The following is a 24,219-nucleotide window of genomic DNA, read 5'->3' as shown; positions in this document are numbered from 1 at the left end:
TGCCTGTAGTGTATTTAATTTAGGCATTTATCCGGGACAACCTGAGGGTCAACCAAGCTAATTAAGATTTCAGAGAACATCTTTTTTTCATTTAAACAGCTTGACTTCCATTAACACACTTGTCGTTCCAAATATTATTACAACGTGCTCAAATGCAAAACACGAAACAAACAAACTCATTTAAAGCCACCAAAAATCACTAGCTAGCTATCCGCAGGCCATGGGAGGAAGATCAGGACGGGTTATCATGACCCGACCCGCCCGACTTCTTGAAGGCTCGGCTTCCAAAAACCAAGAACCCCCAATCGCTGCCAGGAAAACGCCGCCGTTGAAGGACATGAAGGCCAGCATGACCATGTATGACAGGCCGGAGTATAGAGTATAGTGTTTCAGTGTTTGTCTACAATGGCGAGTTGTGAGTAATGGAATGGGTATGTATTATGTATATATACTCGGCGAAACGGAAGGAAAGGGTTTAAGGACCCGCGAAAGAAGGAACTGAATCAGACATTTGCTCCCCTTGGACTTGTCGTGTGTATTAATGCATTGTTAATGGGCTTGCTGTACTGTATAGCCCAGAAAACAAGGGAATAAACGTGGACTACTCTTCTTAAAAGCTTGCTCATCAAACTGCATGTAGCTTATTAAAAGCCCATTGTCATTTAAATCGACAAACTAGCTAGTGCTATTGTTAGGTAGATCTTAAGTTCCACGTGTTATGTAGACAGAAATTAGCGTTGAAATTGTTGTAAGCAATTAAGAGGTTTCCTAGTTGGAGCCTTGCATTCACACCATATTTTATGCAAACGTACCCATCTAGAAACATGCACCATATTTTCAAACGACAGATCCCTAGCTAGCCGATGCAAATCCATCCGCATGTAATTTTTCCATTAATTAGAAAACCATAGAGGAAGAGATCGTATATTTATGTTATACATGTCCATGGCAGGATTAGGAATTATTCTATTAATCGAATCATGCACACAATGTGATGTCTAATTAACACAAAATAAAAAGATTAAATAAATATGAGCAGCTATAGCTCTAGCTGTGGTATTGTGGCATATTTCGAATGTCTTGGATAAGCAGCTCCAAGTTGTGGTGTGAAGATCCACCTTTGCAAACACTATCATGAGCCACCTTAGAAATCTTGTCCATTGACCTCTGGATCTCCTCCTTTTTGAATTCCATCAACGTTCTGATCATGGTCTCAATATTAGACCTATCACAGTTTTTATTTAATTGAAGCCCAATCTTCCACTTCTCGCAAGCAGTTCTACTAATAATGTGATGGTCCCCAAAATGGGGCCAGCAGATCATGGGTATACCCGCCACAATGCTCTCCAGGGTCGAGTTCCACCCGCTATGGGTCAAAAACCCACCCACTGACCCATGGGCCAGGACCTCCTCTTGCGAAGCCCAATCCACTAGACACCCTCTTTCTTTCGTACCCACTTGAAGCTCAAAAGGAATATTCTCTTGCTCCCCTGAGACGACGTCGGATCTTACCACCCACAAGAACGGGTGGCCGCTATTGACCAGACCGTACCAAAATTCTATGACTTCACCATGTGTCAATGGCACCAAGCTCCCAAAGCTGACGTAAAGAACTGATCTGTACAACTGGGAGTCCAGCCACGTCATGCAATGGGGGTCCCCTTTACAGAGACCGCCGTGGGACGCTAGTACACGTGACACGTCGCCGATTCGAGAGTGCAGGAGAGAATGGAGAGGACCGAGAGTGTAGAGTTTAGGGAAGAGTCGAGTCATGTGGGTCAGGAATGGAACGTCCAGTTCGTAAATGGAGTCGAGTATGAGAGCCGAAGCTTGTCTTTGCGACTGGCCCTCCTTGATGGCGAATTGAAGAGCTGGGTGGTCCACCGTTTTTACTCTGCAAAATTCTGGTAACTCTTGGCGTCGCAAAAGGCCTTCCATTCCCAGCACGCCGGTAATTTCCACATTCATGTCATCATCTATTGGAAGTTGGAACATTTGTTTTGTAATGAGACATATCACCAAAAATTAATTCAAATTCAATTCTCATGTTGGTTAAGTACAGCCTTGGAAGAAAATGATAAGAGAAAACATTAATTACAACATTTCAAGACCAAATTAACCATATTAATAATTAAAGATCGAGTGCCGCTATTTCTACACTTTTTTTTTTTTTTTACACACCTTTTACTCCTACAAACCTCATAAAATTTTTTTAATTTTACAATTTTTCAAAAAACACCCCCAAAATTTCAAAATACCCACTCACAAAAAAAAAAAAAAAAAAAAAAACACACACACACACCCACAGCTAATCCAGCCTGATTCCACCCCTACATACCCACAGCCTACCTACCCTTTGCACCCCACAACCAACCCAAGTCGTCGCCAAAGTTGCTCCTCCTTCTCTTTCTCTCTCTTTCTCCTTCTCCTTCTCTTCCCTTTTTCTCTTTCTCTTTTTCTCACCCTCCTTGCAGGACAAGAAGCCAGTGACCTAGTCGGCCCTCAGATCGAAGTTTCACACACTCTCTCTTTTTCCCTCGGCGAGGTAGATGGGTTGCATGGGGAGGATCAGGGCAGGGCAAGGCTAGGCGCGAAGGGGTGAGCTGAGGCTGGGCACGGAGGGGAGGGGAGAGGCGTCACTAATCTGGAACAGAGAAGGACATATAAGAGAGAGAGAAATGGAGAGAGGAGAAAGAGACAAATGGGAAAGAGAGGGAAAAAGACAAAGAAGAGAATTGGAAGGGTTGAACCGCCGATCTTGCCGGCGGCAGGGGTGGCGGAGGGTGGGGTAGGGGTGAGGATAGAGAGGGACAGAAGAGAGAGAGAGAGAAAGAGAGAGAAGAGACAAGAAGGAGAGAGAATGGGAGGCGCAGGCATGAGGCAGCGCCATCAATAGTGGGGTCAGGGTGGGTGTGGACTTGGAGGTGGTGATGGTTGGTTTGAGGTGTATAATGAGGGTATTATGGTCATTTGGTTAGGGGTTAAAATTATAATTTAATAAATAAAGAAGAGAGGTGTGCAAAAAGAAAAAAAAATAGTATACAAATAGCAACACTCTAATTAAAAATGTTAATTACACTGCATACTCTTATTTATTGACATATAATATAATAAAGGTTTACTCCATATAGGATTTTAATCATTGAAACAATCTATTTTTAAGGTATTCTTCAAAAAATTATCATTACAATTAAAAAATTAAGTAAATTAATTCGGTGAATTAAACGAGGACCTAGCATATAGCTACAAACTAAAAAATAAAACAAATTATTATAAAAGATGTTTTGGGTTGTAGTTGAGAGTTTTGGTTGTAATTTTATTTTCTTCCATTAAAAAAATAAAAAAGATGTTTTTGGGGAGTATGACATATGCGCACCTTTGAAAGGAAGCTGGTCTTGTTGAATGAGCTTTGGGAGACAAAGACAAATCCATAGGTAGCGTGCCCAAGCAACGTTATAACTCATTATGGGAATCCCCAACTCTTGTGCTACGTCAAGCGAAAAAGTGACTAACCCATTGGTTATAATACAGTTCGGCGGCGGTGGCGACGGCGGTAGGGAATCAGCGGATTGAGCCTTGAGGGAAATGGAACGGAGCAGGTCCCGGAAATGAGGCCTCATGGCGGTCTTCAATGCAATCAACAGCTCGCTGTTCAAAGCACGCGGGTGGTCATCAGGCAGACCGTCGGAGATGGACTCGAAGTGGAGGGTGGGGAAGTGGGAGGAGAGGGAGTGGAGGTTTACGAGGCGGTTGTGGGTTTGGTGGGTGTTCACAAAGGTCACGTGAAGCCCTGCATGGCAGAGCAGCTCCGCTAAGCATAGCAATGGTTTGATGTGGCCTTGGAGTGGCAAGGGAATGATCACTACATGAGATTCAAATCCAGATTCAGATTCACAATAATTCTCCATTAATATTATCTATCTTGCTCTTGCTCTGAGGACCTTCTTATTATTGAGACAGATCCTAGAGACAAGGAATGAAATTTCGAAATTTTCGGCGAAATTTCGCTGAAAATTTCGTTTTTTGGGGTCACTGAGATTTTATCATACATCCGACTATTTCTCGTAATAATTTCGGCGAAATTTCGAAAATTTCGAGAAATTTCGATGAATTTGGCGGGGGAGGGGGCAGGGGAAGGGATGGGTTTAGGGGGGAAAGGGGTAGGGAGGGGCTAGGTTTAGAGGGAGAGGGGCGAGGAGGGGCTGGGTCAGGAGGGTGTGTCGGGGATGGGCTGGGTTGGGGGGAGAGAGGCGACGCGGAGGGGCGCTGGTGCTGGGTGGGGAAGAAGATAAAGGGGTGTGAGAGAGAAGACTGTGCGGCTGGGAGAGAGAAATAGGAAGAGAGATTCATGGGCTGTAGAACAGAGGGATTTGGGTTTCTGAATTCTGTGGAAAGCAACTTGAAAAAACCTTTCGTTTTCTTATTCTTTTTTCCTCTCTAAATGAAGATAAGCATTGCAAAACGTGGGGCTGGTTTTTAGTCTAAACCTTATCCTTTTATTGGAATATTAAAATCTACATGGTGACTGGTTATGCAGTTGACACTTTGGGCATATATTATGCAAGCTTAAACATAAAAGTGTATTAGTGGTCCCACTTGATTTGTTTGAAGTTTACTTTGGAAAACACTTCCATCACCTGGAAAAGGAAGGAAAAAAAAAAAAAAAAAAAAAAGAAAGGAAAAAGAAATTAAAAAAAAGAAATAAAAATATTTTTTTAAAAAAATTTTAGGATTGATTGAGGTTTGAGATCTTTAGGCAATTAGAAAAAAAAAAAAAAAGATTTGGGGTTTTGTTTGGTTTTTTTATGGTTTCGTTTAGTTGTTTTTAAACCCTAAACCCTAATACATTTCTATATAAAAAATAATTAAAAATACCCTAAAGGGCTTAAACTCTAATATCTGATATCATATCCTAAAAAATATAGAGCATATAAGATTTAGTGCATAGATTATAGAGTATAAAGAGTATTAGGATATATAAAGTATATAGGGTTTAGATTAGGGATAGTGTATAGATTATAGAGTATAAATAATATACTAATTTCATTTATTTATTATACTAATTTTATTTAACAGTATATGCCTCCAGCGCGCATTATATTCATCTTATATAACATGAAACCTATTATATAATTTAGTTTCTTCAATGTTTTTCATTAATGTAGTTGACAATATGTTAAATAAACATATGGTCAAGTTTCATTCAAAATTTCCGTATTTTGATAGCAATTTTTGTCATTTTTGTCTAATTTTGTCGAAATCGAAATTTTAATCAAAATTTCCGCGAAAATTTCCGTCGAAAATTTCTTCGAAACCGAAATTTTACTCCTTGCCTAGAGATACACGTGGACGGTTTCGATTAACCCTACTCTAAGGACCTTCTTATTATTGAGATATATTTCTTTATAGTTAGTGATATGTTAAATCAGCTTCTAATTATATATACAACAGGATTGACTAGGATTCTATGACCCAAAAAATCAAACTAATCATGTTTTATTAATATTATTGAAGATGGCCCTTCACCCACTAGTCAGTATTGGCAGCCAGGTTGAATTTAATCCTAATCTTGATAATATTATAACACATGATTGGCTGGAAGTGTGATACGCATAGGGCTCACCAAATAGCCCAAGGCCTGAAGCCCACCCGAGGCCCGCCCGGCCCATTGGGCCCGAAGCCCGATTTGGTCCGACATTTGGGCCGGCCCGGCCCGGCCCGAAAATTTCTTGGGTTGGGCTTGGGCCATCCCCTTGAAGCCCACGGCCCGCCCAAAGCCCGGCCCGCTTAGGCCCGCCCAAAGCCCAAAGCCCGTTTAATATCTTCAATAAAAAAAAATATAGGATTTTGGCTATGTTATAAATTGAACTTGAGACCTCATAGAACAAATTTCAACTCTCAACCAACTGAGCTGACTAGTTTATTTGTCTAATTTGTGAATCATAACATATTTAATAGGTTTTTCGTTTATTTATTCTAATAAATTATTAATATGTTTATTAAGTTATTATATAATTCTATAATATTAGTAAATAGTAATAGTGTAAAGTGTAAACTATACTATGTAATACCATAAATAATAAACTTTGAAAATTATATACAACATTACAAATTTACAACTATAATAAAACATAAATGTATATGTATATATACAACTATAATTAAAGTTATTAAACCATGATTGTTCATTAATTTAATAATTTGAACCGTTCATTTTATATGTTGATAGTCAAAGATTATCCTTACAAAAAATCGGCCAAATCGGAATTCATTTACCCATTTGATTATCATTAAAAAAAGCATGATCATTCATTAATTCGACCATCGTTACATCACTTTTACATATAAATACACTTGAAGAGTTGAAGAGTATAATTCTAATAACTTTCTCGTTGAAACCTTATTGTTTTCATAATTGTGAAGACCACAACGTGATTTCAACAATCTGAGCCGTTCATTTTCTATATTCATAGTCAAAGATCATCCTTACAAAAAATCAGCAAAATCAGAACTCATCTACCCATTCGATTATCATTAGAAAAATCACGATCGTTCATAAGTTGGACCACCATTATCTAATTTCTACATTTCCAATTGAACTAATTTTTTGCAGGGATGATCTTTGAGTGAAAAACTAAAAAATGAACGGTTCGGATCATTGAAAACTTGGAAACACGATCGAGATGTGAGCTTCTACATATAAATACACTTGAAGAGTTGAAGAATATAATTCTAATAACTTTCCGGTTGAAACATTGTCGTTTCCATAATTGTGAAGACCACAACGTGATTTTAACAATCTTAGCTGTTCATTTTTTATGTTAATAGTCAATGATCATCCTTACAAAAAATTGGCTATATCGGAATTCATCTACCCATTCGATTATCATTAGAAAAACCACAATCGTTCATTAATTCGACTACCGTTATGTCACTTTTACATCTCCGATTAAGCTAATTTTTTGCAAGAATTCTCTTTGAGTGGGGAACTAAAACTTAAACGATTCGGATCGTTGAAAACACGATCGATATGTGAACTTCTACATATAAATACACTTGAAGAGTATAATTCTAATAACTTTCCCGTTGAAACCTTGTTGTTTCCATAATTATGAAGACCACAACGTGATTTCAACAATTTGACCCGTTCATTTTCTATGTTTATAGTCAAAGATCATCCGTACAAAAAATCGGCTAAATCGACATTCATCTACCCATTCGATCATCATTAGAAAAACCACGATCGTTCATTAATTCGACCACCATTATGTCACTTTTACATCTCCGATTAAGCTAATTTTTTGCACGAATTATCTTTGAGTCAGGAACTAAAATTTGAACGGTTCGGATCGTTGACAACACAATTGCATCGTTTGTTTATAAAAATATGTAATAAAATATATAATAAAACATATGTACATTTATGTTTTATTATAGTTGTAATGTTGTATATAATTTTAAAAGTTTATTATTTATGGTATTACACTATTACTAACATAATAGTATTATAGAATAACTTAATAAGCATATTAATAATTTATTGAAGTAAACTAACGAAAAAGCTATTAAATATGTTATGATTCACAAACTTAACAAATAAACTGGTCAGCTCAGTTGGTTGAGAGTTGAAGTTTGTTATGTGAGGTCTCATGTTCAAATCACAACATAGCCAAAATCCTATATTTTTTTTTAGGGTTTTTTTCATATTTAGTACCTGAACTTTGACCATTGTCTTAATGTGGTACCTAAACTTTTATTTGTCCCAATTGAGTACCTAAACTTTTATTTTGTGTCTAATAGGTACCAAAATGAATTTCTGTTAAAATTATCAACAAAAGTTAGGGGCAATATAGTCACTTCAAAAAATTTATATTTTAATTTATATTTTAATTTTTTTTGTTTGTTGTGTGTTTTTTTTTAATAATTTTAAACATATAAAGAAAATAATTAAAATATACTTTGACTATATTGCCCCTAATTTTTATTGACAATTTTAACAAAAATTCATTTTGGTACCTATTAGACACAAAATAAAAGTTTAGGTACTCAATTGGGACAAATAAAAGTTTAGGTACCACATTAAGACAAGGGTCAAAGTTTAGGTACTAAATATGAAATAAATTCTTTTTTTTAACATATATATGTGTCTAAACAAGCTTTGGGCCTATTTGGGCCTAGCCCGGCCCGGCCCTCCAAGCCCGCAAGCCAAAGCCCGATGGGCGGGCCTTGGGCTTGTGTATTAAAGCCCAAGCCCGGCCCGGCCCGAAAGCCCTATTGGGCTTTTATCATTCAAGCCCGAGCCCGGCCCGAACCCGAAAATTTTGGGCCGGGCTAGATACGCATGCAAGTATGCAACCAAATCATAAAAAATTTGAATTCTCGGTTACTTTATTTGTTTTTTTCAATCCTAATCTTGATAATATTTTAACACGTGATTGGCTGGACGTGTGATACAAATTTAACCAAATCATAAAAAGAGTACATGTTTTATTGATATTATTGAAGATGGCCCATCACCCGGCCACTACCCAGTATTGGCAGCCAGGTTGGTTCATCAATTTATTATAAACAAATATACACGTACCATAAGATCGAAGAAAAACTTAAATTTATTCAAACAAATAATTAAAATCAAATCAACGAGCATATGAAAAAGCCGCTATAGCTCTAGCTAGGCTCTAACTGTGGTTCCCCGTTGCATATTTCGAATGTCCTGGATGAGCAGCTCCAAGTTTTGTTGTGAAGATCCACCTTTGCCAACACTGTCACGAGCCACCTTCGAAATCTTGTCCATTGAGCTCTGGATCTCCTTCCTTTTGAACTCCATCAACGTTCTGATCATGGTCTCAATATTAGACCTATCACAGTTTTCATTTAATTGAAGCCCAATCTTCCACTTCTCGCAAGCAATTCTACTAATAATGAAATGGTCCCCCAAATTGGGCCAACAAATAATGGGAATACCCGCTACAATGCTCTCCAGGGTCGAGTTCCACCCGCCATGGGTCAAAAACCCACCCACTGACCCATGGGCCAGGACCTCCTCTTGCGAAGCCCAATCCACTATACACCCTCTTTCTTTTGTACCCACTACGAGCTCCAAAGGAATATTCTCTTTGTCCAATGAAACGACATCGGACTGCAGGACCCACAGGAACGGGTACCCGCTACTGACCAGACCGTACCAAAACTCTATGACTTGTGCACGTGTCAGCGTCACCAAGGTCCCAAAGCTGACGTAGAGAACCGATCTGGATGACTGGGAGTTAAGCCACTTCATGCAACGTGGGTCCTCTTTCCAGAGACCGGCGTGGGATGCTAGTTCACGCGAGACGTCGCCTATACGAGAGTGTAGGAGGGAATGGAGAGGGCCGAGAGTGTAGAGTTTAGGGAAGAGTCGGGTCATATGGGTTAGGCATGGAGCGTCTAGTTTGTAAATGCTATCGAGTATGAGACCCGAAGCTCGTCTCTGGGCCTGAGTCCTGTTGATGTGGGACTGAAGATGAGGGTGGTCCACCATTTTTATTCTGCAGTAACCTGGTAACTCTTGGCGTCGTAGAAGGCCTTCCATTCCGGGTACGCCTGTGATTTCCACGTTCATGTTGTCATCTGTTATGGAATGTGATGTTACAATTGCACATATTGTAAACATGTTATAATTTGAGTGTATTAGTACCATATTAGCATGATAAGTGATATTACAATTACATGTAATAATTTTTTCAAAAAAAAAATAAATAAAAAACTTCTACATCATTTAAGTTTATAAAATTGATATATTAATTAGTTTTTCTAGTTTAGAATATTCTTTTTTCAAAAGTACAATTTTAAGGGTAAAATGTCTATTCCCCTCCTACCAGTGTTCGCACCAAAGTTTGGCCACCTAGGAGGTTAGATACTTACCGGGGTGAACTGGTAACTGACCGGTAATGGTATATTATGATTAATTAAGTGTTCATGATGTTGAACAACATAACATTTTAGGCCTGGCAATGATTTGGAATTGATATTTAAGAAGAATATAAATACCATGTATAATTAATCTATAAAAATGATGTGCATCTATACATAAAGAATTTATGGTCTTTTGTTAATTTTGAATTGAACGATATTAAGGGACGGGGATATGAACTCAGAATTTCATGTGTCTGGTCAGGATAAATGTCTTATCTACAAAACCGATAAACCCGAAAGTTCAACAATAATTTGTGCTTTATAAACAAAAAAGGAAAAAGGATACATGCTCACCATGAAAAGGAAGCTGGCCTTGTTCAATGAGCTTGGGGATACAAAGACAAGCCCACAAGAAGTGAGGACATGGAACGTTATAACTGAGTATGGGAATCCCCAACTCTTGTGCTACGTCAAACGCACAAGTCACTAGCCCGTCCGTTATAATACAGTTTGGCGGCGGTGGCGGCGGCGGCGGAGAATCACCGCATTCCACCTTGAGGGAAATGGAGAGGAGCAGCTCCCGAAAATGAGGCCTAATCGCGGTGGAGACACCCAACAGCTCGCTGGCTAAAGTACGCGGGTGGTCGTCGGGCAGACCATCGGAGATGGACTCGAAGTGGAGGGTGGGAAAGTGGGCGGAGAGGGCCTGTAGGTTTGCGAGGCGGTTGTGGTTGTGGTTGCTGTTCACAAAGGTCACGTGAAGCCCTGCATGGCAAAGAAGCTCTGCTAAGCATAGCAAGGGTTTGATGTGTCCTTGGAGTGGGAAGGGAAGGATCACTACGTGAGATTGAGATTGCTCCATTAACATATTTTGTGTCATTTTATTACCTTGCTCTTGCTCTTAGGACCTTCTTATATGCAATATGTGTCATGCATATTAAATCCCATTAATTGGGTTAAGATCTTGTGACATACACTTTAACAAATTTTCTTTACAAAGCTATCGAGCTTTCAGAGGATCCATATCCTATTTTACAAATCTTTTGAGCATTTAGATCTCCTAAAATCCAATAGCTTTATATAAAAGTAATGTGGAGATTTAATTTTAACCATATTATATGATATATCTGATTTGGCATTATGACTAGGGGTGTGATTTGGATTTGAAATTCTGAATCCGACCGATTCTGTTTAGAAAATTTCCTATTTTGGAACACACGAATCAAATATGAAATTTGAAAATTCCGAAAAAAATTATATTGGAATGTTTTTGTAAATTTCGATCCAATCCAAATTCCAATATGATATTTCAGAAATTATGCCAAATTATTAAGTATTTATATTAAATATTAAATCATTTATTTAGTTTTTTACTATATGTTTCAATAATGTTATTTGTTTCAAACATACACATACATATATATTAAAAACTGATGACAAATTATAAACATATGTACATTATAAATATATGTGTATCATAATAACATAAATTCTAACAAAAACACCCACATTTTTATTACTTGTAATTACTATTTTTTTTTTCCATTAGGGGTGAATGGATGGGACAATTAATTTCATCATTATTCACATCATCCGAATATGCTCTAAAAAAATTCCGAAAATGTGAAAATTTTGATTTTTTATTCAAAAGTTATGAAAATGTGATATTTTGAAAAAATCCAAAAATTATGAGAAATCCAAATTGGAATGAGATGTTGAAATTCTGAGTTTTTTGAATAGAAATTGGAATATAATTAAATTTCATTCTGAAATTTTTTGAATTGGAATTGAAACACCCTATTTCTGATTTGATCAATTCGAAACATATCCCTAATTATGACTAATAAGAAATACTAAAACTAAAAAAAAAAAAAAAAAGGACAAAAATGGAAAAAAAGCCACCCACAGCATCATGGGCCTGGGCTTCATCCGGAGCCCAGTCCTCTGTAAACCCCCTTGTTCCATTGTCCACATCTTTAGCTCCAATGGATCAGGTGCTCGCCTTGCCCACAGATATCCGAGCACAACTATGTGACTCAAGATATCTCCTTTATGCATTATGATTGATTAGAACTAGGGAATACTAAAATTTGACCATGTTTTAATAAATAATAGTTCTGAAATATTACTAAAAGCACTCCAACATATTTCTCAAATTTAGATCTTCAAATCTCACTTTGTGACCTATGCAATCTGAAGAGCCAAATTTTTTACTTTAAAATTGTGAACTCCAACAGACTCTTCAATTTCATTAATTGTTTTTTAATTTTGTTCTTGTTTACAAAATTAAGATTTCATTAACATTTGAAGAGCTAAATTAATATTTTAATAATATTTTAAGATTTGAAGAACCAAATTCACTCGTTAAAACTGACGAGTTGTCTTTGGATCTCTATTTTGATGAGCTCATTTGCAGAGCTATGTTGGTGATATGTTAAATCAGCTTCTTAACTACAACAAGATCTTGCTCGATCCTCTGCATTTAAGTTGTGTGCATTTCTATGGGATCCGACTCCTTTGATGCTATTAATGGTGTTGTTTTGTGCCTTTGGTTAAGTCTAAACCAGCCAAACAATCTAGTGGTTTGATTTTAAGCCACGTCAGCCAAACATATAAATAATTGTTATTATAATCAAATGGTTAAATTACTTCCGATTTTAGGATTTCTTATAGACTTGATCTTTGAAGTAGGTCTTAAAAAATAGATGATTCAGATTTTGAGATTACATTATGCAGTGGACTCAACATGGTAGTTAGTTTTGTATTTGAACATTCTTGTATATATGTGTGGCTGAAAGGATAGTGATGTGAAAATATTTGTAGTTAATTTGTGCATCGCGCCAGCTGAAATTTTGAGAGAGAACCATATATCTTTATTAAAAATTTATGCATGGTATTATTGGTGTATATGTCTATGTTATGAGGAGAGCATTTTACTTTCTATAGAATTTTCTTTCACCTTACATTAATTGCGTGTGCCACACACAAAAAATTTGAATTCTCTGTTAGAGTTTATTTTTGTTTTTTTCAATCGTAATCTTGATAATATTATAACACATGATTGGCTGGAAGTGTGATACACATGCAATTAACCAAATCATAAAAAGAGTACATGTTTTATTGATATTATTGAAGATGGCCCATCACCCGGCCACTACCCAGTATTGGCAGCCAGGTTGGTTCATCAATTTATTACAAATAAATATACACGTACCATAAGATCGAAGAAAAACTTAAATTTATTCAAACAAATAATTAAAATGAAATCAACGAGCATATGAAAAAGCCGCTATAGCTCTAGCTAGGCTCTAACTGTGGTTCCCCGTTGCATATTTCGAATGTCCTGGATGAGCAGCTCCAAGTTTTGTTGTGAAGATCCACCTTTGCCAACACTGTCACGAGCCACCTTCGAAATCTTGTCCATTGAGCTCTGGATCTCCTTCCTTTTGAACTCCATCAACGTTCTGATCATGGTCTCAATATTAGACCTATCACAGTTTTCATTTAATTGAAGCCCAATCTTCCACTTCTCGCAAGCAATTCTACTAATAATGAAATGGTCCCCCAAATTGGGCCAACAAATAATGGGAATACCCGCTACAATGCTCTCCAGGGTCGAGTTCCACCCGCCATGGGTCAAAAACCCACCCACTGACCCATGGGCCAGGACCTCCTCTTGCGAAGCCCAATCCACTATACACCCTCTTTCTTTTGTACCCACTACGAGCTCCAAAGGAATATTCTCTTTGTCCAATGAAACGACATCGGACTGCAGGACCCACAGGAACGGGTACCCGCTACTGACCAGACCGTACCAAAACTCTATGACTTGTGCACGGGTCAGCGTCACCAAGGTCCCAAAGCTGACATAGAGAACCGATTTGGATGGCTGGGAATTAAGCCACTTCATGCAACGTGGGTCGCCTTTCCAGAGACCGGCGTGGGACGCTAGTTCACGCGAGACGTCGCCTATACGAGAGTGTAGGAGGGAATGGAGAGGGCCGAGAGTGTAGAGTTTGGGAAAGAGTCGGGTCATGTGGTTTAGGCATTGAGCGTCTAGTTTGTAAATGCTGTCGAGTATAAGACCCGAAGCTTGTCTCTGGGCCTGAATCCCGTTGACGTTGAACTGAAGATCAGGGTGGTCCATCGTTTTTACCCTGCAGAAACCTGGTAAGTCTTGGCGTCGCAGATGGCCTTCCATTCCGGGCACGCCGGTGATTTCCACATTCATGTCGTCATCTGTTATGAAATGATATGTTACGGTTATAATTGTACACGATAATTGAGTGAATTAATAACACTATTTAGCATGACAAGTGATATGTTACACTTACATGTAATAATTTTTTCTAAAAATGAATGAAACAAAATTTTTACTTATGTCAGTTAAGTTTATAAAATTAAAGTAATAATTATTGTCTCTAGTTTAAAATGTTTGAAGGACAAAATGTCTTATTCCACTTCCAAAACTATTAGCGGTTTGTCCCCGACTACCCGGGCTCGCACGAAAGTTTGGCCACCCATGAGGTTAGACACTTAACCGGGTGAAGTGGTATATCATGATTAATTAAATGTTCGTGATGTTGAACAACATAACATTTTAGGCCTTGCAATGATTTGGAATTGATATTTAAGAAGAATATAAATACCAGTATAATTAATTATTCTATAAACCGAAAAAAATAATTTGTGCTTTATAAAAAAAATTGTTGGATACATGCATGCTCACCATGAAAAGGAAGCTGGCCTTGTTCAATGAGCTTGGGGATACAAAGACAAGCCCACAAGAAGTGAGGACATGGAACGTTATAACTGAGTATGGGAATCCCCAACTCTTGTGCTACGTCAAACGCACAAGTCACTAGCCCGTCCGTTATAATACAATTCGGCGGCGGCAGAGAATCACCGGATTCATCAGCCTTGAGGGAAATGGAGAGGAGCAGCTCCCGAAAATGAGGCCTAATCGCGGTGGACACAGTCAACAGCCCGCTGACTAAACTACGCGGGTGGTCGTCGGGCAGACCGTCGGAGATGGACTCGAAGTGGAGGGTGGGGAAGTGGGCGGAGAGGGCGTGGAGGTTTGCGAGGCGGCTGTGGGTTTGGTGGGTGTTCACAAATGTCACGTGAAGCCCTGCATGGCAGAGAAGCTCTGCTAAGCATAGCAAGGGTTTGATGTGGCCTTGGAGTGGGAAGGGAACGATCACTACGTGAGATTGAGACTGTGACTCACATAATTGAGATTGCTCCATTATTATATTTTTGGTGGCTGTGGCTTCTTTAATGAATTACTTTGCTCTTAGGAGCTTCTTATATACATCTTCTATGTTATGCATATTAATTAGGCTAGGATTCTGTGACAAATATTTTAACACATATTTTTACTAAGTTTTTAAGTCTTCAGATCTTCTAAAATTCAGCACATTTAAATAAAAGTAATGTGGATATTTTTTTTTTGTTATTAAATCATATATCGGATTTGGTATTATGCCTAATAAGAAAACTAAAAAAAAAGTTGACAAAAATAGAGGAAAAAGGCTTTGGATATTTTTACAAAGCTTTCGAGCCTTTAGAGGATCCAAATCCTTTTTTTACAAAGCTTTTGAGCCTTCAGATTTCCTAATATCCAACAGCTTTAAATAAAATTAATCTGGAGATTTTTTTTATCATTAAATGATATCTCATTTGGCATTATGGCTAATAAGAAAAACTAAAATGAAAAAGTTGACAGAAATAGAGAAAAAAGGCCACCCACAGCATCATGGGCCTGGGCTTCTTCTTCCGGAGCCCAATCCACTATAAACCCCCTTTTTACTTTGTCCCCATCTCCAGCTCCAATGATCACAAGCATTATGAGTCTATGACTATGTTTTAATAAATAATAGTTATGAAATATTACTAAATAAATCCATGGAAACATTTTTTCTCGTTATGTATAATGTGGCCACATGTACAAGCTAAAAAGCCCAAAAGCCAAGTAGCTAAGCTAGAGTTAGAAGAAGCTTTTGCAGGCCTTGTTTTTATTTCAGCTTTTCACTTTAAGTTATGCTCTTTGGTTTTTTCTTTTTTCTTTTTTCCCTTTAATCATAGATCTTGTTTTACTATGCACAAAAAGAAAATACAAATGAAAATGTAGAGATCGCCCACACACACAGAATACCATATACTAAACCCTTAATAAAGGCGAGAACTGAGGAATAAGAAATTTAAAATGCAGGCCAAGATTGGAATACGGACAATTTACCAAGAAAAGAGGATTGGAATATTACAAGGACAACCCAGAAAAAAACGGAAAGACAACAGAGAAGGAAAACAAAAAAGGAAAAAATGAAACATTATCAAAAGATTATCAAAAGCAAGAGTCCAAGTATTTTTCCACATTTTAAGTAAGGTTTACACATCCATTATTCTACAAGTGGGCCATGGCCCATGGCCCATGGTTGTGTTAAGATTTCAGACATGGCTACCTACTTTTTTGGTGACATTAATTGTTATTGAATAGGACATTGCGAACAAAAGGATTTTCCTAGATGCAAAGATTAAGGTTAAGAATCAAATCATTAATGACCGACCGGGTCTATCCAAACTTGAATTATAAGTATCATTTCTAACTATTTTAAGTAAAACTTTAATGAAAAAGCATTAAGAAACATTCTCAAGGAAGAATAAAATTCAAATACCATCATTTTGGTATTAATATTTGGCCACATTAAAAAATGATTTTGTGCTCTAAGTTATGAAATGCTTACGTGATTAAGTGAGCATTTGAGCAAATAGTAAGCATTTAAATTTTTAGTGTTGATTGACTTTGTGCATTTAAACTTTTATTTAATTTGAGCGTTTAAACTCTTATTCACTATTCAGTATTTTCACATTTTGTATTATGAATTAGGGAATTGATCTTCACAAGGTTGGTCTTGTGATTTTGAGTTCTCAAACAAACCATATAAATTGAGATAAATTATATTATTTAGGCATAACATATTATAAAGGGATCTTAAAAATTTAAGAACCTAAGATTATTACCTACTTGGCCTCCCTCCCTGAAAGGTCGGTGTGAAAGTATTTGGAGTAATTTCCATTAAACATGATTATCCAAATTTAATATAGAAAACCAATCAAAGAATCTAAATTCACAAAGAAAAGACAAAAGATTAAGTCAATATTAGAGACTCTAAAGTCCAAATAAAACCAAAAGGAACAAAGAAACCTCATCTTAGCCGAATAGGTCCGGACTCAGGCGCCCAAAGCTCCAACCAGAGCGGCCGCTGACGTCAGACAAGCAGAACTTTACAGGCCCCACATCGTCGTGGGGATCCGTGACAAAGAAAGAAGTCTCCTCGTGGGGCCCTCATAGCCCTCGTGCCTCGTGCCTACTCGCTTTTATGTCTCCACCGTCCGATTAAAACGGAAACGCTCTCTTTTCTCCTCTGCACCTTACCACACACGAACACAGCCCCCGCCCGCGACTCTTTCTCTCGCTGAGAGTCAGCAAAGGCTCAGTGACAGTGTGTTGTTGCAGATTGTCTGGTTCTCTCTGATTCCTCTCTCCCTCTCCGGCTCCGGTGAAGTCAAAACGCACAGACAGAGGCGCGAGTTTTGAAGAAGACCGAGTGAATCGTGGCGTTCTTGGCTTTTGTGGCGGTAAAATTCTTTTCTCTGCTTTGCTTTGCTTATAATCTACGTTGCTTCTTCTTCGCGGTTTTTTCTTTCTTTCTGTGCCACAACGCTGGATTGTTACGTTTCGGATCTATATCGGGATCGACGAGTTTCGGTATATGTGCTTCCTTTCCTCCATTGTTAAACAACTTGTTTGTTCTCACTTCTCAGTTTCCAGAAACTTCTGCGATGAGAACTCAGGTTCGTTAGCACATTTGCATTTTTTGCATCTTAGTTTATTTGTGCTCCGTTTGGTTGCCGAGAAACCAGAGGATGAATAAAAAAAAGACAAGAAATTGATTTTCTTGAAAGGAAAAAAAAAGGAATCATTGTTGTCTGTGAGGGGCTCATGATTGGAAAGTATAAGACTGTATCTTGATTTTTGTGCATTTACATTCCTCCGTTTTCTATTCAACCAAACAGAAAAGTTCCACTTGAAGTTTTCTATATTACCTTTTCTGTTGTTTAATTGCTGTTTTTGTATGAGTTTTGTTTAGATCTCTGAGTTTCTTGCTTTCAATGTGATTCGTGTGCTTGATCTTGTATTTAATCTTGGACGGCCTTTGCACTTGTGAGACGCAAGGTTAAATTGAAGCAAGAACTACGTGAAGCTAGATTATCTAAACTATGTAATAATTATATTTCCTTTTAGATAGATCCTTTATTTTCATCTTCTATATGAATTCATGACATAAAACTTTCAGCATTTTACAAGTTGTTCCATTATCATCAAGTTGTGCAAAAATCTTTCAGGATTTTTGAGTACCTTAAACTTGGAATGTGATTTTGCTCTTCCCTGCACAACTACCATCTACATTTTGATTCTTCAATCAAATGCTTAGAATGCAATAGTCTCTCGGCTGTTTCTTTTCTTTCTATCCTTTACGGCCACCTGATATTTTTTATTTTTTATTTTTTCAGAATTTAAGGTTGCATATGAGTGAGTGGGGGAGTGATAGAACCAATTTTAACTATGAGCGGGCGCTAATTTGTGAAATTGAAGCTCAAAAGCTGCAATGCAATCTGCTGAGCATCCAAGTAATCATTTTGTAGAACCTGCTGAGGATATTTGATTCAGTTTAGAGCTCAAAAATAGTTCAAAACAGCAGAACAAGTCCACCATAGAGATGGACAGCGTTGTACACCCCCAAGCGAGTCGAAGAACAAGGCATCTAGAAAAGGTGAAAGTGAGAACTGGTGTTGGTTCCTCACAGAATGATCTGCATCATAAAGCAAGACAAGACACAGATGATGTTGTCTTAGCCACAGAAAAATCTTTGGGAAGTCGGCATAGACAGAAGGGGAACAGAGCTAAAGTTGATGAGCTTGTCAAGCATATGTCAAATTTGCCTGGTTATCTTCAGCTCCCTGAGAGAGAAGAAAACCTCCAAGAAAAGGTTTTGAATGTTGGGGTTCTAGATTGGACTCGGCTAGAAAAATGGAAGCACAAGCAGAAGCATCCCCCAGCAAAAGCTTGCGATAGTTTATTATCCAGCAGCTGTAAGTCATCCTTGGAAAGGGCTGCTGAATCATCTACATCTTCTGATCTTGTTCGCACTGGGACACATGCTGAGCAACACTCTTCACGTTGTTCTAGTCTCAAGTTATCTCATAAGGAAGGCCTTTCTCAGGGTGTCAAACCATCTGTTAAGAATGTTGTGCACTTCCAAGACTCTAAAGCTGTTTCAAAGAGCGCCATTCATGGACAGAAAAAGATACCCTTCCCCTATAGGTCTCTTGGAAGAAATCACTCAGATACAATGCTTGATAAGGGGAAGGGAAAACATTTAGATCAGAAGATCACTTCAGAAACTAGAAATGCGGCAGCAAACTTGAAATACTATGGAGTCTCACTTAGTCAAAAGGAAGACGGGAGCACTTGGGATGGTCAAGCTAAGAAGATTGAGGAGTTGCAAAAATTAGATATTAAGAGGAAGAGTATCGATCAAAGAATCATTTCAGAAATGGGAGCTCTGTCATCGAAGTTGGGAAGTTATGAATCTTATGATGTCCCACTCAGTTCAAAGGGAAAGACGAGTTGCAATGATAAAACTGAAAAAAGGGGGGAGGATTTGCAAAAATTAGATATTAATCCAGCTCATCAACATTGCCCTGTTGAGGAGAACAACATTGTTCTCCCTCCGCCAAATGAATTGCCGTTTCCAGAGGTACTCCAGCTCTCAAAACCAAGAGCATCAAGTGATAAGTGTACGAAAAAAGCTCATAAGGTTAGCTTCCCAGGTGACTTTTCTACCAAGGAGATCAACTTTTCAGAACTCTGTTCTGAAGTTCCACACTCATGCCCATTGCCTTCTGTGGTTGAGACGAATACCGCGTTAAACATGATGCCGAATGGCCCAATCAACATTAACAGTATGGGGCTTTCCTCTGTTCCATCCCACATGCTACCATGCTCAAATCAGACAGAAGATCTGCTATATGAAGATAAATTTATAGAGAACAACTTAGAGAGAATGCTAACCAGTTCAAGTTTCGATACTTCAAAAACATCAGATCAAGAAGATGTTGAGCTAGAAACTAGAAAATGCAGAAACCCATCTCCCATTCGCCGATTTAGCTTCAGCTTAGGTCGGCTTGGTAGAAGTTTCAGTTTTAAGGAAAGTTCGGCTATTCCACAGCTAAGTTCCACATATGCGACTGTTAAGTCAGGTCCTGTAAGATCCGAAACTTCTGATTGTTCAGATAATGCAAACGGAGAGAAAGCAAGTAGTCATAACAGAGCCAGGTCTAGCCCATTAAGAAGGTTACTAGACCCAATACTGAAGCATAAGGACGCAAATCCACGCCATTCTGCTGAAGCTGTTAGGCCGTTGAAAGCAAATATTAGTTCCTTTGGTTCAAGGCCAATTAATGTCAGTGACTCATTACAACATGTGAAGTGTGAGGCATCATGGGTTCAAGCTTTTCTGCAATTAACAATCAAGAATGGACTTCCTTTGTTTAAATTTTCAGTTGACAACAACAACAACTGTCTTGCGGCAACCATGAAAAATTTATCTGGGAAGGATGATTTTGGCCAGAATTTTACATTTTACTGTGTTAATGAAATCAAGAGAAAAACTGGTGGCTGGATGAGTCAAGGAAGAAAAGACAAAAGTTGTGGCTATGTTTACAATGTTATTGGTCAAATGAAGGTTTCAGGCTCTGACTTCTCTGATGTCAACGGACAGTATATGTTAAGAGAGTCTGTTTTGTTTGGTGTTGAGATAAGACAGACGGATCAAGAGTCACCGAAGTTCATACCAAATAGGGAGCTTGCCGCTGCTGTTGTCAAGATACCTTGCAATGACTTGAGCCATGTTGAACGGAAGAGTGACAAGGAAGTTATGGAGAAGGGCTGCATCAAGTGTTCACCAGAGGATAGATGCTCTTACAGCTGGGAAGATAGTACTATAGTCATTCTTCCAGGTGGCGTCCATAGCTCACCAAGCAAAGGGAAACCTTCATCATTAATTCACCGTTGGAAAACTGGTGGGTCATGTGATTGTGGAGGTTGGGATGTCGGTTGTAAACTGCGTGTTCTCTCCAATCAGAACAAATGCTGTCAGATTCCGGATACATCCACTGCTTGCCCTACTTTAGATAATTTTGAACTTTTTGCTGAGGTACTGCTTTTTTTAACTTCAGCCAAAGCACTGTCACAATTGGTGATGTCGTTTTAGCCAAATTACATGTTGGTTTTGTACTTCATTTCAGGGTGGAGCTCAGCAAAGCAGGCCAGTCTTTTGTTTGGCACCAGCAAAGGATGGCTACTCAATTGAATTCAATACATCGCTGTCTTTCTTACAAGCATTCTTCATCTGTGTCATCGTAATTAGCAGTCGGAAACCATCAGATCTGGCAGAAGCAAAAGTTTGCCAGCAACCAAATTTGAATGAAAATAATGGAGGCCAGGTGACAGGGCCAGCAAAATTTGCTCCAAATCCACCCCAGTCCCCTGTTGGAAGAGTCTAGTTTTGTGCAAGGAAGCCTTTCTGTTGTTCAAGTCCAACCATCGATGGTCATCAAACAGATCAGGAGGCAGTAGAAGAACTCCTCTTAAAGGGACTTTTGTGTCTCATAGTCAACAACAAATCATTGTTGTGTGAATCGATGCAGGCTGAGATTTTTGGGGGAGACTTGCCTGTTGTCTCTGAAAACATGTGAGTATGACCATTGTGATTTTGTACTGGTTGTACTACAGTACCAACATTACCATGTGTAAAGGACAAAATGTTGTCCAATACGAAACTCACTTCGAAAAATGATGATGTAAATATGCTTATGCAGGGTACTGCAAAGATGAAATCCTAATTCTCCATGCTCATTAATTTGGTATAGACTGCCTCTGGTTTCCTGGTAATGTTATGTTGAATTAAACGGTGGAAAATTATAAGAAAATCAGGGAACGTGGAAGGCTCTTTGTATCTTGATGTTATCTAAGAAAATGAATCTAAACTTACTATATTCTAATCAACACAGTGACATATTCTTCTGGAGCTGAACTAAAGATATATGATTCAAAATTACAGGGAACTTTTATTGTAGTGAAGTCAATGCACACAGAGCCAGAGTAGATGACAAAAATACATTAAAACCAAATTCCAAAAGGCAATATGAGAGGGAACTCGTACATCATATATGTATTCTTGTCATTTTACAAGTCAAGAGGTGAAGCATGGTGAATACAGATAAACCATTGACCATTGATCTTCTCAAACACATTTGTTGCAAACTGTCCCCCCCAACTGCTACCTTTTGTCTTAACCAATTCCACACAAGAGACATACCCTACATCCCCTTTAACATAAACGTTAACATCTTTCAGCTCAATCTCTAGTGGAAACTCATAGTTTGCCCATACATAGTCCCAGCTAGTCATAACATCTTCATAACCATATATTCCACGGGCACCCGGGTGCACACAACAGACTTCATCCCCTTTGGCCCAAAGGGCTTGCATGGCAGCCAAATCCCCAATCCTGAATGAGTCGTAAAATCGACCATTTGCTACCAAAACAGAAGTTTTACTATTTTCATGCAGAAGCTTGAGGCTATCCCTAATTTGTGCTGCTTTAGAATAGTTCTCCTCTGCAACGGCAATATCCAGTTCGCGCACTAAGGTTTGCGCATCCAATATGATGCTTTCGCCACTTGAGCTATATTCTGAGTCCTCACCTTTCACTCTACATGGTCTTAATGAACGAAAACCAGAAGCCTGAACAGAGGATGCTGCACTGAACAAATAAGAATTAGAAAATAATGGAACCGTATATTTATCAGTCAAATCCTAGCAAAGGGGCTCAAGATAAGCACATAGATTATAGTGACTAGGTGGTGAATAAACTTACAAGATCTTTCAGTTCGCAATTTGAGACGAAGATTCCCAGACAACAACTGAATCTTACGCCCCCATTCAAATGTATTTGCCAGAACTAAATTGTATTGCCTTGAAGAAAGATGATGAGGCATCCCAAAACTATAAATGCAGGAACGCGGCAAGCTATTAAACTCCCTAAATGAGACATTTCCCTAGAAAATAAAGATCGAAATAAGTCCAAATAACCTCAACTGAAAATAAGTAAATAATAAGAATGTAAACAAATAATAAAGGAAATAACATTTCCCTTTTATTTCTTTCATGATTTTTAAGAACCTAGTCCAAATATGAGATTGCAAACACTCAATTATGAAACAGAAATCGAAAACAAAGTGGGCTGTTTTTTTATAGTACAAGGATCACAACTTGAATATATATATATATATATATATATATATATATATATGCTTAAGCGTTAATGAAAGCCAAATGCTGTTTGATACAAATTGAAATGGAACTATAGAATACTTCTATACAATTAAAGAACATAAATTAGCGTTCTTGATCAATTATCACCCATTTTGAAGCTAAATATACTTGAATTCTGGAAACTAGTAACTTAATTAATCATTATGAACCCAGCTTTTTCGAAATGGGGAAGCATACAGAGCACAAACAAAGAAAACGATGCAGAGGAAAAGCATAAGCAAAACTCACATTTAAGCAGAAAGTAGATCCATGAAGCGCCATGAAAACAGGACTTCTGCAATACAACCCAGAACTATATAGTAAGAGTTATTATCATAGGGTTAGGGTTAGGGCATAGAGCTTGGGTTTTGAGCTGGAAAACACTCCTGCTTATCTTCTGAGCGAACCTACAGGAACTGAAAACTGAAAAATTAGAGTAGTGGAGAGGGCATTTGAGGAAGGGTAAAAAAAAAAAAAAGATTTGGGCTGGGCTAGATAGGCATGAATGGACTGGGCCGTAGTTTTTAATGGGCCTGTGAAAATGCTAGAGGTTTAACGGGCTAACGGCTGCTACGCCTATGCCCAATTTTGGACCTTCCAGAAAAGATGTCGTTTTCCTTCTCGAAACAAAGAGGAGTCTTCCAAGAAATTTCTGTGACGGATATATACATATTAGCTTAATGGTATAATGGCTCCAAAACATTCCAAGATTAGACACATTACTTAACGATGAAATTGGTGATCAATAATGTGAATGCCCACCACTTTCCTTGTCAACGACACATTGCAATCTGAACATAACATTATATATATTTCTCCACTTTATTCTTTCTTTATTTGTGTTTGTACTTCTAGGAAATTGCAATTGTTCAAATTTACTC

The 24,219-nt window shown here is 38.1% G+C and overlaps 4 protein-coding genes and 1 pseudogene across 6 annotated transcripts; 1 reads left to right on the top strand and 4 right to left on the bottom strand.

Annotated features, from left to right (window-relative positions):
* Window positions 1-946: 946 nt before the first annotated feature.
* On the bottom strand, window positions 947-4,392 carry LOC147281533 (7-deoxyloganetic acid glucosyltransferase-like). The gene is made up of 2 exons (XM_086248447.1): window positions 3,377-4,392; window positions 947-1,976 (listed from the first exon to the last, which is right to left on the bottom strand). The coding sequence occupies exons 1-2, from the start codon at window positions 3,906-3,908 to the stop codon at window positions 1,048-1,050; spliced, it is 1,461 nt and encodes a 486-aa protein (XP_086104573.1). The 5' UTR covers window positions 3,909-4,392; the 3' UTR covers window positions 947-1,047.
* Window positions 4,393-8,655: 4,263 nt separating this feature from the next.
* LOC147281532 (mogroside I-E synthase-like) lies at window positions 8,656-10,756 on the bottom strand. The gene is made up of 2 exons (XM_086249232.1): window positions 10,249-10,756; window positions 8,656-9,609 (listed from the first exon to the last, which is right to left on the bottom strand). The coding sequence occupies exons 1-2, from the start codon at window positions 10,754-10,756 to the stop codon at window positions 8,672-8,674; spliced, it is 1,446 nt and encodes a 481-aa protein (XP_086105358.1). The 3' UTR covers window positions 8,656-8,671.
* Window positions 10,757-13,036: 2,280 nt separating this feature from the next.
* LOC147281531 (7-deoxyloganetic acid glucosyltransferase pseudogene) lies at window positions 13,037-15,143 on the bottom strand (annotated as a pseudogene).
* Window positions 15,144-17,420: 2,277 nt separating this feature from the next.
* Window positions 17,421-21,968, top strand: LOC147281530 (enolase, putative (DUF3527)). 3 transcript variants are annotated; one of them, XR_015122983.1, is made up of 4 exons: window positions 17,421-17,535; window positions 18,472-21,176; window positions 21,268-21,713; window positions 21,841-21,968. XR_015122983.1 is itself a non-coding variant. In XM_086248725.1 (3 exons), the coding sequence occupies exons 2-3, from the start codon at window positions 18,678-18,680 to the stop codon at window positions 21,523-21,525; spliced, it is 2,757 nt and encodes a 918-aa protein (XP_086104851.1). In that variant the 5' UTR covers window positions 17,421-17,535; window positions 18,472-18,677; the 3' UTR covers window positions 21,526-21,947. The 3 variants fall into 3 exon arrangements, 2 of the variants coding, with proteins under 2 accessions (XP_086104851.1, XP_086104852.1); XM_086248725.1 differs by having other exon boundaries at window positions 21,268-21,947; XM_086248726.1 differs by having other exon boundaries at window positions 17,453-17,751; window positions 21,268-21,947.
* A 98-nt stretch (window positions 21,969-22,066) lies between these two features.
* Window positions 22,067-23,756, bottom strand: LOC147281529 (Nuclear transport factor 2 (NTF2) family protein). The gene is made up of 3 exons (XM_086248727.1): window positions 23,588-23,756; window positions 22,902-23,082; window positions 22,067-22,782 (listed from the first exon to the last, which is right to left on the bottom strand). The coding sequence occupies exons 1-3, from the start codon at window positions 23,618-23,620 to the stop codon at window positions 22,208-22,210; spliced, it is 789 nt and encodes a 262-aa protein (XP_086104853.1). The 5' UTR covers window positions 23,621-23,756; the 3' UTR covers window positions 22,067-22,207.
* Between the last annotated feature and the right edge of the window lie 463 nt (window positions 23,757-24,219).

This window comes from Dryas octopetala, chromosome 6 (assembly GCF_963921425.1).
Source record: "Dryas octopetala chromosome 6, drDryOcto1.1, whole genome shotgun sequence".
In the NCBI taxonomy this organism is placed as follows: domain Eukaryota; kingdom Viridiplantae; phylum Streptophyta; class Magnoliopsida; order Rosales; family Rosaceae; genus Dryas; species Dryas octopetala.
This window is presented reverse-complemented; position numbering and strand designations above follow the sequence as displayed.

Coding starts and splice junctions, on each gene's coding strand:
- LOC147281529 (XM_086248727.1), bottom strand. CDS start 23,620: ATGGCGCTTCATGGATCTACTTTCTGCTTAAAT. Junction 23,083..23,587: donor GATCTACTTTCTGCTTAAAT/GTGAGTTTTGCT, acceptor TTTATTTTCTAG/GGAAATGTCTCATTTAGGGA. Junction 22,783..22,901: donor ATTGCGAACTGAAAGATCTT/GTAAGTTTATTC, acceptor TGTTCAGTGCAG/CATCCTCTGTTCAGGCTTCT.
- LOC147281533 (XM_086248447.1), bottom strand. CDS start 3,908: ATGGAGAATTATTGTGAATCTGAATCTGGATTTGAATCTCATGTAGTG. Junction 1,977..3,376: donor AGACCAGCTTCCTTTCAAAG/GTGCGCATATGT, acceptor AACTTCCAATAG/ATGATGACATGAATGTGGAA.
- LOC147281532 (XM_086249232.1), bottom strand. CDS start 10,756: ATGGAGCAATCTCAATCTCACGTAGTGATCCTTCCCTTCCCACTCCAA. Junction 9,610..10,248: donor AGGCCAGCTTCCTTTTCATG/GTGAGCATGTAT, acceptor ATTCCATAACAG/ATGACAACATGAACGTGGAA.
- LOC147281530 (XM_086248725.1), top strand. CDS start 18,678: ATGGACAGCGTTGTACACCCCCAAGCGAGTCGAAGAACAAGGCATCTA. Junction 21,177..21,267: donor ATTTTGAACTTTTTGCTGAG/GTACTGCTTTTT, acceptor ACTTCATTTCAG/GGTGGAGCTCAGCAAAGCAG.